The sequence below is a fragment of the Panthera leo genome, chromosome D3 (genome assembly GCF_018350215.1).
Source record: "Panthera leo isolate Ple1 chromosome D3, P.leo_Ple1_pat1.1, whole genome shotgun sequence".
In the NCBI taxonomy this organism is placed as follows: domain Eukaryota; kingdom Metazoa; phylum Chordata; class Mammalia; order Carnivora; family Felidae; genus Panthera; species Panthera leo.
The window spans coordinates 27,257,824-27,272,957 of NC_056690.1; the positions used below are offsets into that span (position 1 = coordinate 27,257,824).

At 36.6% G+C, this 15,134-nt stretch overlaps 1 protein-coding gene and 1 long non-coding RNA gene across 3 annotated transcripts; one reads left to right on the plus strand and one right to left on the minus strand.

Moving 5' to 3' along the window:
* Nucleotides 1-908: 908 nt before the first annotated feature.
* On the minus strand, nucleotides 909-10,765 carry LOC122203630 (ankyrin repeat domain-containing protein 26-like). Of its 2 annotated transcripts, none has more exons than XM_042910615.1 (5): nucleotides 10,488-10,765; nucleotides 9,735-9,952; nucleotides 8,243-8,471; nucleotides 2,540-2,585; nucleotides 909-1,131 (listed from the first exon to the last, which is right to left on the minus strand). In XM_042910615.1, the coding sequence occupies exons 1-5, from the start codon at nucleotides 10,599-10,601 to the stop codon at nucleotides 998-1,000; spliced, it is 741 nt and encodes a 246-aa protein (XP_042766549.1). In that variant the 5' UTR covers nucleotides 10,602-10,765; the 3' UTR covers nucleotides 909-997. The 2 variants fall into 2 exon arrangements, with proteins under 2 accessions (XP_042766549.1, XP_042766550.1); XM_042910616.1 differs by lacking the exon at nucleotides 10,488-10,765 and adding an exon at nucleotides 10,215-10,305.
* Nucleotides 1,239-7,152, plus strand: LOC122203631. The gene is made up of 3 exons (XR_006195272.1): nucleotides 1,239-1,529; nucleotides 6,107-6,237; nucleotides 6,432-7,152. It is a non-coding gene; the product is annotated as an uncharacterized LOC122203631 (long non-coding RNA).
* Nucleotides 10,766-15,134: the final 4,369 nt, after the last annotated feature.

Genomic DNA, 15,134 nt, shown 5'->3' on the forward strand with positions numbered 1-15,134 from the left:
AGAATTATACTGAACCCTTGAACAAAAGAGTTTTGATGGGTGCACTGACTACACACAGATTTTTTTCAGTACTGGAAATGTATTTTCTTTTATAATTTTCTTCATGGTATTTTTTTCTGTAGCTTACTTTAAGAATATTGTACGATACATATCATATACAAAAGATCATTGGTAGTAGCAGTGGTTAAGTCTCTGGGGGTCAAAAGTTGTTCATGGCTTTTTGACTGTGGGGGGCAGGGGTCAGAGCCCTTAACCCCATTGTTCAAGCGACAAGTGTATTAGAGTTAATGTTCTGATTGTGAAGGTTGTATGGTAGTTATGTGGAATGTACTGACTTGTAGGATTTAAATGCTACAGGAATCAGGCATCCCGTTAGCAATTTACTTGCAAATGGCTCTGGGGCGGGGGAGGGGCAGTTCTTTTTTTTTTTTGTTTCTCTATTTTTTCTTTTCTCTAACTTTGTTTCCAAAAAGCAAATAAAAAATAACTAACTAAATAAATAGAAAAGGTGAAAAGCCTTATGCAAATTTTATTTCTCCATGTGGAAAGAGCTATGAATCAGTGTTGACAATTAAAATTATAAATAGGTTTTATGGCACTATAAAAAATTGTAATATGTACAAACATTGGCAATAGCCATAGCAGGAATACATCAAACTAATGTCTAAATCTTTAGGCCCACATATAGTGATAAAAATTGGAAAATACAAAAAAGCCATCCATGAACACTACTGAAGTATTAATGACAACTTGTTTGTTTGTGTGCTGTGCAAACAGCAGGGAGTGGAACAGTCTGATGTATGTCAAACCCTCTAGTGCTGCTTTCCACGTACAAAATGTGCTTAAAATTTAATGAGATGCCAAGAAACATAGTTTAAAATATTATACAGATTTTCATTACACACATGTGACACAAAAACATTTTCCTTTAATCAAGATTTTTCCATATAGTGGACAATGTTTTGTAAGCATCCAGTAAATTTTTTCTATTTATTTTTCAAATCATATAATTTTTGTTCAAAATCTGTACATATTCTCGTGACGCTTTCCATACTGGATCTTGATTTAGAATTGAATCATCAGTAGATACTAAAGGAGTTCTACAGGATCCTCGTTCAAATTCGGTAGCAGCTGAAAAGGAAAAGAAAGAATTATCTTCTTTCTCCAAAATACTTTTCACTACAAGTCCTTAAAAAAAAAGAAAGAAAAGAAAAGAAAAGAAAAGTAAAGAAAAGAAAAAGAACAAAAGAAAGTTGGGGCCTTTATGAAAAGGTGTCAAGAAAATTGAAAAATAACTACGTACAACTGCAATATGAAACCCAAGATTAGTACTAAATATATTTTGCTCAGGGTTGCACACTGAATTAATTGCTATTGTGGATAAATATCAGAGTTTCTGGTTTTTTCATTACAAGGTGAAATTACAAGATGAGGACACAGTCCACCCTGAACAATCGTAAACTATAAACTGAAAAATCAAACAGGCATTTCCCAACATTTCTGAACAGGACCTTCCTTGATATACAGATGTAAGTGACAGGTATAAAACACAGCACTACTGGAACATACAGAAGGGACATCCCAGTTTTGCGTCAATATTGTCTGCTTTTTGGTGAAGGTGATATGTAATCTGACACCTGAAGGACAAGGAAAGAGTATGCTAGGTAGAGGGAAGAAGCACATACAAAGAGCTAGAAGTGAGGAAGAACACTTGTGCAATTATGAGTGGTTTAGTTTGAGAAGGTGCTAGAGCAAAGTAGCAGAGTAGGGAAATAGTGAGACAAGGCTGAATAATCTGGCAAGAAGCAAACTGATTTGGGTGTTTTCATTCCATGCTAAGGAATTTGAAGTTTTTCCCAAGGGCAAAAGCAATGACAAAGTCAATGAGTGAAGATTGAAACCCGTTACCTGTCAAGTGACAGCTATATGACCTCTAATTACTTAACCAAGCATTACTAAGACGACTTTGGCTTTTTGGGTCTTCTATCACTAGCGGAAACAACAATTTGATAAAGCACACCTTTTCTGAGACTTGTGCAGGTTGACAGTTCCATAGGGATGGCACCAGTGAAGGAAGATTATCGCCAGAAATAATAACAGATATATAGATTTAGGGAGATTGAAAAAAACTTCTTTAACGTTTATTTATTTTTGAGAGAGAGACAAACCACAAGCGGGCAGGGGCACAGAGAGAGGGAGACACAGAATACGAAGTAGGCTCCAGGCTCCGAGCTTTCAGCACAGAGCCCTGTGTAGGGTCTGAACCCACCTGAGCTGAAATCATTCGCCCAACCGACAGAGCCACCTGGGTGCCCCTAGACTTTTGGGGGATTTTAAAAGAGCTATGAAACATGAGGACTAAATGAGGAAGAAGTGTGTTCTTCATTATGCTCATGTTTTTACATTTTTTATTAGATATGTACAAAAAAATGTGAATGCAGTATCCATTATCCAAACAACAGAAAGGGATGCCATTTACTATTTATAGTTTATTTCAGAAATCAATGATATCTAACTTCATACATTTTTGGCAACATACCTTCTTCTGGTGCTCTGGTTACTGCTTTCTCCAACTCCCGCTGCATCTGAAATAAGTCAAATATTATTTAGAATGTGTAAGGTAAACAAAAGACATTGTAGGAATTATATATAGCTTACGGCATGTGGTCTTGAAACAATACTTGTAGAGATTAAACCGAAGTTAGGGATTGCTTACATAGAAAGACAATCACATGAATAAAATAAATTCCTACCTATTTTATGTTAGTTTTAGATAATTGAGAACAGATACATACATACATACATACATACACACACACACGTATATATGTGTGTGTATATATATGTGTGTGTGTGTGTGTGTGTGTGTGTATACGTACATAAAATGCCATTTAAGTGAATCTGATAAAAAGCACAATTAATATTGATCTATTGAATGTGTATAATCTCTGAAAGGTGATGTTTGATCTTACTGGTACAAAAAAGTTTAAACAAGAATCATATTGTATACTGAATTATTACTTGGAAATGATTAGAAAACCTGCCATTTATGAAAGTTTAATCAGTTTTTTACCTTAATGAATTGTTCCTTAAAATGGGCTTTCCATTCTTTCACTTTTAGAAAAACAAAATTTGAAGCAATGCTTTTGCTATTAATTTTTCAGGACTGACTCTTAAATACATATAAAATGAAGAATGTGGGACTGTCATACTGTCATGTGGAAATTCTATTGGCAAAAAATTGAGTGATAATATTTTGCTATCTGTATTATGACTAAAACACTTATTTCTTTTCATATGCACACAAAGATTTCAGAAAATCTCTTTGAAGAAAGGAAAAATAGAGGGTTACAACAGTTTTCAAGCTTAGCTTCTGATTTATAACTTTCTCAATTAGAGATAAGGAAAACAATATACAATTTTCAATTGTAACTTTGTTTCCTTTCTCCAAATTAGGACCCAGTTTGGAAACACTTGACTTATTAAAGTTATGGTTATCTACTTACTTATGAAATGTGTATGAATATTTCCAACTACAGGTGACCCTTGAATAACACAGAGGTTGCGGTGCAGTAAAAAACCTGCATATAATTTTTCATCCCCCCAAAACTTAATTACTAATAGCCTACTGTTGACCGGAAGCCTTACCGGTAACATAAACAGTCGATTCGTACATGTGTTGTACAGTAGAATAAGCCAGGGCAAAAAAATGACATTGAGAAAAACAGAAGGAAGAGGAAATACACTTACAGTACTATACAGTATCCAAAAATAATCCATGTGTAAGTAAAGTAGACCCGCACAGTTCGAAACCATGTTGGTCAATGGTCAACTGTATATTACAACTGTTCCTGTCTAGAATGTTCTTATTTAGATCTTTCTTATATAAGGTAGCCTCTCCCTGAATGCCCCAAACGGGCTCCAAAATAGTGTACTGAACATAATCAACACTGGTGATAAGGATTCCAATGTCTTTACAAATGTAGGTGTGAGGACAAATGTTTTGGCTGACATGTTTCCCAATATTTTCAGAGACTATTTTCCCTAATACCTCTTTTTAATTGAAGTATAGTTGACAGACACTGTTACACTAATTTCAGTATACAAATTCAGATTGGACAATTGTAGACACTATGCTATGCTCACTACCGTACGTGTAGTTACCCTCTGTCACCATACAACATTAATACAATATTATTGAGGATATTTCATATGCTGTATTCTTCATTCCTGTGACTTACCTATTTTATAACTGGAATTTGTACCTCTTCCTCCTCTTCACCTATTTTGTCCTTACTCTCTACCCACCTCCCCCCTACCAACCACCAATGTGTCCTCTGTAGTTATGATTCTGTTTGTTGACTTGTTTAGTTTTTTTATATTCCACATGTAAGTGAAATCAGATGGTATTTATTTGTCTTTCTCCGATTTATTTCACCTAGCATAATACCCTCTAGGTCTATCAATGTTGTCACAAATGGCAAGATCTCATTCTTTTTGATGGCTGAGGTATATTTCATTGTATACATATTACACATCTTCTTTATCCATTCATCTATCGATGGACACTTAGGTTGCTTCCATATTTTGGTTATTGCAAACAATGTCTCAATAAACATAGGGATGCACACAGCTTTTCAAATTAGTGTTTTCATTTTCTTTGGGTAAATACGCAGTAGTGGAATTAATGAATATCTATTTTTAAGTTTTTGAGGAACCATAACACTTTTTTGACAATAGCATTATATTCAGGCTTATAAAATGAATGGGACAACATTACTATACCAGACTTATAAAATTAATAACTCAATACCAGATGATGGGGGTAGGCTTTATTCAAACTATTTTATATTACCATTAATAAATACGATATAAAATATAAACCACGTTTTTTACATGACATGACTTAAGGAACTACCAAGGTAATGTTGCATCTTTTCCCCAAAAGCTCTTTTCCTAAATATTTACCTCTGTGACCTTCATGTTTATTTCTAGGTAAAAACTGTGTTTCGATGGTGAAAATAGCTTTCAAGTCCATGAATAAGGACACATGTGTACTTTTATGTATACCTTTCCATTTATCAGAAATATAAGAGGGTGAGAAAATTTTACACAGAAAAACTATATATCAGCAAATTTTAATTCAAAGAACATTTTTAAAGAATTTTTAATTAGAAGGATTTTCTCATTACTGTTAGCATTCAAATATGGCCCATAGAAATCTAAGGTTCGGTTGGGGACACTGCAGGATTGAGGGACAAGGAAGTCACAGCCATAGTCTCCATCTCTCCTTTAGTTAGACAGCTCTACTTCTCTCTGTTTTACACAATACAGTTTAATGCAAAAAAAAAATTACGTTCTATTCTTTGAAAACAAAATTATTTTGAAGGTATAAAAGTCACTAATTTAGTCAAAATCCCGAATTTTGCGTAATAGACAAAAAGGGCTCAGAGAGAGTGTACTTTGCCTGAGGTCATGAAACCAACTAGATGCAGACCAGGAATACACTTCTGGTCTTACCAAGCCTAGAGTTCTATGCCAGTTACTTCCTCATAGTCAGAAAAATACGTATATTTTAAGTATAACTCAGAGAAAATGAATACATAAAAGTTTGTCATGTGGCTCAATAATGTTTAGGTATGAGGCACACAATAGTAGCTCGCTAACTAAATTACAAATTTTAAAGTCATGAATAAAAATAAAGGAACAGAAATTATGTTAACTCCTTTTAGTAGCAGTCAGTTTTTAAGCACAACTTTTTTAAACCACAGGACAGAGAACTTGAGAGAGAGAAGCTTTAGGTGAAGCAAGCAAGCTGAAACTGAGGAAATTCTTCCTGAAAGAATGATTTATTTCTTCCCAAGAAATTTTGGTTTATCAAAATCAATCAACAAATGAGGGAACCCATGGTGTGGTTATTTACAGCAAAATTTAAAACCCAACAGATTTCTCTTTCCCATCTAGCATGCTTCTGTCTAACCTCTCATCATTAGTTGGTATGTACAAAAGACACAATTCACTTTATTTATAATTTAAATCCGGTCAGAAATAATAGGTGAACCTTCACTTCTCACATTTGGACTTATCTCTCTCTCCCTCCCGACAGGAAGGGAGACTTACCTAACGGGTGAATTTGGGAGAAGGAGCTAAGCAGTACTTATGTGTTTCTGAATCTCCTCTTTGAAAAGATGTGCCTGCCCACAGTAACATGAATTTGGGTCTGCTCTCAGCTCTGCGGTAAGCACCGGACCCCGGGGTGGGGGTCAAGCATTTGTTTCCTCAATTTACAACTGTGTGGGGACGTGCCCAATTTGGGAGGAAGCCCAATGTGGCTAACATAACCTAAATCATATCCTCCAATGTTATTGTGTATTAGTAATAAAGCTACTAAGTTTCTCTCCATCTCCCTGTCTCCTGTGTTCTGAATTTAGAAAGAGAAGAGCAGTGTTACTTGCCGCCTACCCAGTGTCACCTGTCACAGCTCCACCAAGAAAAATGACTAGACAACACTTACATTCTCTTCTTCCTTGACTTTATAACTAATGTACATTGTTCAAAAGCAACGCCCACTCAAAAGAGAGCAAAAGTTGAAAGAAACCATTTTAGAAACAAACATAGAAAGTCAGACAAACTGAGGACACAGAGGAATACCTTCCAAATGAAAGAACATGACAACACCTAAGAAAAAGAAACTAACAAAACTAAGAAAAAAAAAAACTAAGAAAAAAAAAACAGAGATAAGTGATGTACCTCATAAAGAGTTCAAGGTAAAGGTCATAAAGATGCTCAGTGAACTTGGGAGGAGAATGAATGGATCCAGTGATAACATCAACAAAGAGATAAAAAATATAAAAAAGAACCAATCAGAGCTGAAGGATACAATAACAAAAATGACAAATACACTAGAGGGAATCAACAGCAGATAAGAAGATGCAGAAGAACAGATCAACAATTTGCAAGACAGGGTAGTAGAAATCATCCAAGCTGAAAAACAAAAAAGAAAAAACAACTTTAAAAATGAGACAAGTTTAAGGGACCTGTGGGACAACATCCAGTGTAATAATACTTGCATTCAAGGGGTTACAGAAAAAGAAAAGAGAAAGGGGCAAGAACTCATTTGAAGAAATAAAAGCTTTATTTTAAAAATTCAAATATTTGCTTGATTTAGCTATTTATAAAATGCTCTACAATCGCTCAGCAAGATATTTTATAAAAATTGAAACAAAGGTGCTATAAGTAAAAAAAAAGGAAAAAGAAAAAAGAGTGCCTTAAGTAAGAAAGCAATTAAAGATGTATTCTCATGTAAGAAAATAGCAAAAATTTAACTTAAAAGAGAAATTAACCTTTTTAGTGTTACAAGTTGATTTAATTCATAAAAAGGACTTACTGTGGATTTTTTTTTTTAAAGTAGCCTCCATGCTTAGTGTAGAGCCCAATGCAGGACTTGAACTCATGACCCTGAGATCAAAACCTGAGCTGAGATCAAGAGTTAGATGCTGAAATGACTGAGCCACCCAGACACCCCCTTGGATTCTTTTAAATAGTAAACATTCATATGTCGTTAAGTGTTTGGAGGACGATCATTCACTGACATACAGGGGTGCAAAAACTGGATGATAGCAAAACCTTCAAATGTTTATGAACCACTGCCAACTGAAAATAAGTCCAAGCATCTAAGTGTACCTGTGGTCAGCAGGCAATAACATTTACTTTCTAAAATCAAATTTAAAAGAAAGCTTTTCAAGAAATTTAACATGGGTCAGTTTAGTTATATTTATTGAATACAGTTAATACTAGGTGTCTCTTGTGGCGCACCTGGGTGGCTCAGTTGTTTTCAGTGTCCAAATCTTGATTTTGATTCAGGTCATGATCTCATGGTTTTGAGACTGAGCCCCACATTGGGCTCTGTGCTGAGCATGAAACCTGCTTGAGATTCTCTTTCTCCCTCTCCTTTTGCCCCTCCCCTGCATGCACTCACTCATTCTCTCACTAAAATAAAATAAAAATAAGTATCTCTTGGAAATGAGAGATCAAGGGACTAACATATATATATATATATATATATATATATATATATATATATATATATATATATATAATTTACCTCAGTTCTTTCTTAGCACATATAATTATGACTTTTACTTCGTATGTATTAGTTACTTAACTCAGAATTTCACCAAATTAAAAGCAACAATTATATCAGATATCTGAAACCCAAAGTAAAACAGATAATATAACTAACCTTCCACAAGGAAGTCTCCCAGTGGTCATATGACGGCCGTGGTTTTAAGGTAGGAATCACCAAGTTTCCTCTTGGAGTAAGGTTTCCATTGAGCACTGAATTATTTTCAAAATGTCCACAATAAGGTGTTTCCAGGCCTGGGCTCATAGTAAGAGTCCTGAGTAAAGTTTGATGCTGCTGTCTCTCCGCAAGAAGTTTTGTATTGCTCTCTGACAGCCTCTCATTAGTCCTGTGAAGATTAAAAAACACAAATACATTTTCTTTTTCCCTAAATCATTCCTAAATGACTTACATCTTTTTAAGTTTCCATAATAGTAAATAGCATTTGCCATTGAACAGTGTTTTAACACTGAACATGTGACAGAGCACACCTACTATCTAAAATTATACTTTTAAAATTGTTCTAAAGAAATACTTATGTTTCCAGGGGGACCCCTAACGAACAATTCAAATGAGGGAAGGGAGAGAAGTGGCTATCAGTGATGTACACGGCTTAATGAATAATACTTGCTGTCTTCTGGAATGGCTGTACCGGCAGGATCCTTCAGGATGCCATTATATATACATACTTATATTTCGTAAACCTGTTTACAGATATAAAAATAAACCATCCCTCAAAGTCATTTTCAAGCATTTGCTTTCACCACTCTTGCACATTTCACTTACTATCTCAAAGAAACTGAGCATTTGACACCGAGGAATCAGTGAGACCAACAAGCTCTAGGGGAGATAGTAGATGGCAGAGGTGTGATCAGAAAGAACTAAAACAGCTACAGAGGCAGTTAGCTTATAACAGTTACCAAGGCACTGGAGGCAGAATCTGCCCTTTCTGTCTCCAGTCTTCCACACACCTCCCTCCCAGCATGGTGCTCTTTTTAGCCACTTTGGGAATTATACTCCCCTTCAGCCCTGTGTGAGTCCTTCTGTATTTCACATATATGCCATTATGTAAAGTAGAAAAAACATAAAGGATACTTTGTCTCAAGGCCCACTCTAGTAATAATACCAAAGTTCACAATCAAGAGAATAAATGTACCAAGCTGCCAGGATGAGTAGTAGTAGTAGTACTTGAGCTTTTAGGTTAAAGATGTCATCTTCCAAAAATGAACTCATCGACATTTCTATTTAGGGTACTTCTGGCAAGCAATTTTATAATAATATACTTCTAAATGAGAAAGCTTCAAACAATGCACTTAAAGACTAGCAGATCCGATCAATGGAAAATATACAGGGCGGGGGGTGCGGGGGGGGGGGTGGGGTGGGGGAAGAGGTCCTGTAAAACCAAAAAGAACCAAAAAGAAGAGGAGGGATGCAAACTGTCCTGGACTAACATTTCAAAGGTAAGTTCACTTAGAAACATCATTTTCCAAAATTACACGATCTAGTTGGCTTTCACTTCCTACTCATCTCATGATCTTGGCTCCACAGAAATTATGCTTTAGAGGCAAATTAATAAGCTAAATTTCTTGTCTATGATTCTGTTTTGGCTTACCTGTTCAGCTTATTTCTCAAGGACTTTCTAACTTTTAATTCTTCTAGGTAGAGTTGCCTGTAGGTTTCCAACTCTGTTTTAGTAGATTCTTCTTGAGACGTCTTCATTGTAGAGACCTGAGATTCCAGATCTTTAATTCTAAGTTCCATTTGACTTCTCGTTGAAGCATGAGCATTTTCTCTTAACTGGTCCAAGTTTTCTTGAGCTGCTGCTTGTGCCTAAAGCAAATTAATGGGATAGTTTTAAAATAGCTATAATCTGAATAATTAATTATACCTGTTTCCTTTAGTTCTGAGTCAATGATTCAGAGAGCAATTTTAAATGAAAAAAAAGCTCAAGTGTAAAATATTTATCATCAATGTCAACTGAATTAAATATGATTTATAAAATTAAAGTTCAATCATTCTTGTATTAGTATTCACGCAATCTGATAATTCAAATAATAGAATCAACGACAAAATTTTAAAAGTCAACAATAACCTTAAGAATAATCCAAGTACAGTGCAATTTTTAAATCATAATTTTTCTTTTCCTCTTAATAGTGAGACTAGTCGTTTAAATCATCATTTTTTCTTATCCTCTCGATTTAGTAGGAACAATGATGAAAACTGAACTCGTTAAAGGGAGGAACAAATGTCTCCAGAAGTCTACAAATTACCATAAAGCAAGTAGAGGAAACCCATACAACACATCTATCCAAAATGGAATTTGCAGTGAAATGAATGAAAGCACATTACAGATCAATCAATTAACCTGTAAAAACAGGTTGACTTCGTGTAATTTTTCTACCATGTCCAGTCGTGCTCTTTCTTCAACCTCCCGTGTATACTGTTCCACTTGACTGCGCTCTACCATATTCATTTCCATAAATTGTTTCAATTTTACTACTTCTTGTTATTGCTCTCTAGTTTTTCACGTTCTTCTTCGAAAGCTTTCATTGATAATAACTCTTGTTGAAGAATTTGATTTTTTGCATCCAGGTGTAGACATTTTGAAGATGTAGTTTCCAGTTCTGTTGTAAGGACATCAGCCTGCATGAATAAAACACTATAGTTTGGAACTGGAGTGAAAAGAGTCTAACCCAAAACTACTATCAAAATTTTTTTTCAGATTTTAAGTAACCTCTAAGCCCAGTGTGAGGCTTGAACTCACAATCTCAACATCAAGGGTAACTGAACCAGCCAGGCATTCAAAATTTTAAATAAACTCATTTGCAATAAAATGTTCCCTGTCTTAGAATGTGGACCCTTAAACAACTCAGAAAATCAAGAGCAAAGTTAAAGCCATCAGGTGTTATTGAAATAGATCTTTGCTATCATTGTTTTTACTACACAACATTTGCACTTGATTCTATACTTTTATTTTTCTATCATTCTTTCATATCTTTCTTTCATAAAATAAGTCCCCTCTTAGGAGAAAGTCTCTTAGCCCTTCCCCGATCTTAACACTCCATAATTTTTAAAGAAGTTTTAGCAATATCATATTGACTTATGTATGCCCGAGGCCAAAAATACTTCCCAAGATAAGCCTCTGAAAATAAGACTCTAATTCATGAATCTATAAGTAATGTTTCTAATGCCACGGCCTTTTTCGGAGCTGCAAATGTTTTAATGCTAATTTGAACTGCGTTCCTGGGAGAAATGATTCTCCAGGTTATGAAATCACATCTCCCAGTATAAAACTTTAATTGGATAATCCACATATTTTTTTGAGACAAAAAAAATTAATTCAGTACTGTTATCTTGTAATCCTTTGTTACTTTCTAGAAAATAAGAGATCATACTAAACAACAACAACAACAACCACAACCACAACAACAAAACTGGCTGGAGTTTCAGTGATGCTGAGTTGGGAAGGTCTTCCATCCATTATATATGATTGGTAAGACAAGGTGAGTGGATGTGGTCATTTTATAAATTTGTTGATACTTCTGTGAAAATCCTGCCCCTTAAATATATGCTGGCTTCAGTAACTGGTTTCTAGTGAGCAGAATATGCAGAACTGCTGTGATTTTTAAGGCCAGCTTGGAAAATGTGATACAGCTTCCATCTGACTTTCTTTCTCTAGGGAAGCTCACCCTTAGAACCCAGCCACCACGTTGTGAGGAATCCCAGGCTACCTAGTGAGTCTTCATGTAGATACTCCAGCTGAGACTAGCCAACGTCCTAGCCAAAGGCCAGCTTCAACAGCCAAACACGTGCATGAACAAGCCTTTAGATGATTCTAGTCTCCAGCTTCCAGTTATGCCAGCTGATGCCAAACGAAGAAGAAATGAGTTGCCCTACTCTGCTTTGCCTAAACTAAAGATTGGTGAACAAGATAAATGATGTTTTGAACTACTAGGCTTTGAGGTGGCTTATTATGCAGCAGTAAATTACTACCACAGATACTGATACTAAAAACGGTGTGCTGCTATTCAAAAAAACCTAAAACTAAACTTCCTTTGAACCAGGAGGTAGGTGGAACCTGGAAAGATGTAGAAAAGCATAAGAATGAGACCCAAAAAGGGCCTCCACGAGACTCTTAGTGGAAGCCTGATGGCCTGTGAAGAGGCTGACAGCAAGGGTTTCTAAGCAAGTGAAGAAAATGACACTGGAGGAAAGGGAAGTCATGCTACAAAATACCTGAGAGTAAACGGATAGGAAAGAGAAACTAAAGAAAGACTATGCAACTGAAAGGAACCAGGACTTAGTGGGTTCAAGTATCTGTTTCTCATTTACAGCCTCTCTACATGTGGAACTGTCAAATAATGCTGACATGAAGAAATGGCTTTTGGGTTACGAGAAAATCCAAGGTGCTACCAGGAAAACAGAAAGATTTAAGGTAAGCCTCCAATTTCTTTAGGGATCTTAAGAGTATAAGATTTTTTTTAAAAGTAGGTTCCACACCTGACATGGGGCTTAAAGTCAGCACCCAGAGATCAAGTGTCACATGCTCTACCAACTGAGCCAGCCAGGAGCCCCAAGAGTAGACGAATTTTAAAGGCATCGTCATATAAGAGCTTCACAGGAAACCTGAAGCGAAAAGCTGATCTCAAAAGGACTTGGGAGGGTCGCTTTGCTAAAACACGGCATGAAATCCAGTAATAATTACAGAAAACTAAAAAAAGGTAAGAGATTTATAGTAGCAAACATACTATTTGCTAGCTTGGACTAAAAGAGACCAAATCGTGCAAAATGAAAAGAGGCCTTTGGGTCTTAGAAGTCCCACAGGGAGGAAGCAGGATGAAAAAACAGCTGCAAATACAGGTCATTCCTTATGAAAAGGAAGGAACCAAGAGCTCAAAGAGTAAAGAAAGGGAAGAGACATGGAGAAAGTATTCCCGTGGTTAGGACTAAGTCCTAACTTAAGAACTGACAGCATGCATCAGGCTATATTTCAAAACTCTTATGGACTAGGCTGCTTCCCATCTTCTTTTTCTGAATGGAAGAGTCTTCAGCAGTTGACTACAATCTTGCATTTGTGAGTGGTAAATAACTGTCTCTTTCGTTCTCAAGTCCTCATATTGAGAACACTTGCACTCAAGGGGCTATACTTTAGATACCATAACCCAGGCAGCTTATCCCCACTGCACCTGATTAAGATGGTAAGATCATGGGGTGCCTGGGTGGCTCAGTCAGTTAAGCGTCTGACTTCAGCTCAGGTCACGATCTCATGGTCCATGAGTTTGAGCCCCATGTCAGGCTCTGGGCTGATGGCTCAGAGCCTGGAGCCTGCTTCCGATTCTGTGTCTCGCTCTCTCTCTGCCCTTCCCCCGTTCATGCTCTGTCTCTCTCTGTCTCAAAAATAAATAAATGTTAAAAAAAAATTAAAAAAAAAAGATGGTAAGATCTTGGACTCAAGCAATTAACTCAAAACAATAAACGTGAATCATCACATCAAGAAAAGAAAGGGCAAGAACCATAGGACCCTCTCAATAGACGCAGAGAAAGCATTTGACAAAACACAGCATCCTTTCTTGATAAAAACCCTCAAGAAAGTAGGGAGAGAAGGAGCATACCTCGAGATCCTAAAAGCCATATATGAACAACCCGACGCTAATATTATCCTCAGTGGGGAAAAATGGGAGAGTCTCCCCCTAAGGTCAGGAACAAGACAGGGATGTCCACTCTTGCCACTGTTACTCAACATAGCATTGGAAGTCTTAGCCTCTGCAATCAGACAACCCAAAGAAATAAAAGGCATCCACATCTGCCAGGAGGAGGTCAAACTTTCCCTCTTCGCAGATGACACGATAATCTATACGGAAAACCTCAAAGATGCCACCACAGAAAGGCTCGAATGGATTCATGAATTCGGCAAAGTTGCAGGATATAAAATCAATGCGCAGAAATCGGTTGCATTCCTATACACCAACAATGAAGCAACAGAAAGAGAAATCAAGGAATTGATCCCATTTACAGTTGCACAAAAAGCCACAAAATACGTGGGAATAAATCTAACCAAAGAGGTGGAAAACGTATGCACTTGGAACTATAGAAAGCTTATGAAAGAAATGGAAGAAGACACAAAAAAATGGAAAAAGTGTCCATGCTCCTGGATAGGAAGAACAAATATTGTTAAAAGGTCGATACTACCCAAAGCAATCTACATGTTCAATGCAATCCCTATCAAAGTAACACCAGCATTCTTTACAGAGCTAGAACATATAATCCTAAAATGTGTATGGAACCAGAAAAGGGCCCGAAGAGCCAAAGCAATCTTGAGAAAGAAAACCAAAGCAGGAGGCATCACAATCCCAGACTTCAAGCTATACTACAAAGCTGTAATCATCAAGACAGTACGGTACTGGCACTAGAACAGACACTCAGATCAATGGAACAGAATACAGAACCCAGACATGGACCCACCAACGTATGGCCAACTGATCTTTCACAGAGCAGGAAAGAATATCCAACGGCGTAAAGACAGTCTCTCCAGCAAGCGGTGCTGGGAAAACTGGACAGCGACATGCAGAAGAATGAACCTGGACCACTTGCTTACGCCATACACAAAAATAAACTCAAAATGGATGGAAGACCTCAATGCAAGACAGGAAGCCATCAAAATCCTCGAGTTGAAAGCAGGCAAAAACCTCTTTGATCCTGGCCGCAGCAACTTCTTCTTCAACACGTCTCCGGAGGCAAGGGAAACAAAAGCAAAAATGAACTACTGGGACCTCATCAGACTAAAAGCCTTCTGCACAGCGAAGGAAACAATCAGCAAAACGAAAAGGCAACTGACAGAAGGGGAGAAGGTATTTGCAAATGACATATCAGATAAAGGGTTAGTATCCAAAATCTACCAAGAACGTCTCAAACTCAACACCCAAACAACAAATAATCCCGTGAAGAAATGGGCAAAAGACATGAGTAGACACTTCTCCAAAGAAGACATCCAGATGGCCAACCGACACATGAA

Coding starts and splice junctions, on each gene's coding strand:
- LOC122203630 (XM_042910615.1), bottom strand. CDS start 10,601: ATGGAAATGAATATGGTAGAGCGCAGTCAAGTGGAACAGTATACACGG. Junction 8,472..9,734: donor TTGAGAAATAAGCTGAACAG/GTAAGCCAAAAC, acceptor TAATCTTCACAG/GACTAATGAGAGGCTGTCAG. Junction 1,132..2,539: donor AACCAGAGCACCAGAAGAAG/GTATGTTGCCAA, acceptor TTTCCTTTTCAG/CTGCTACCGAATTTGAACGA.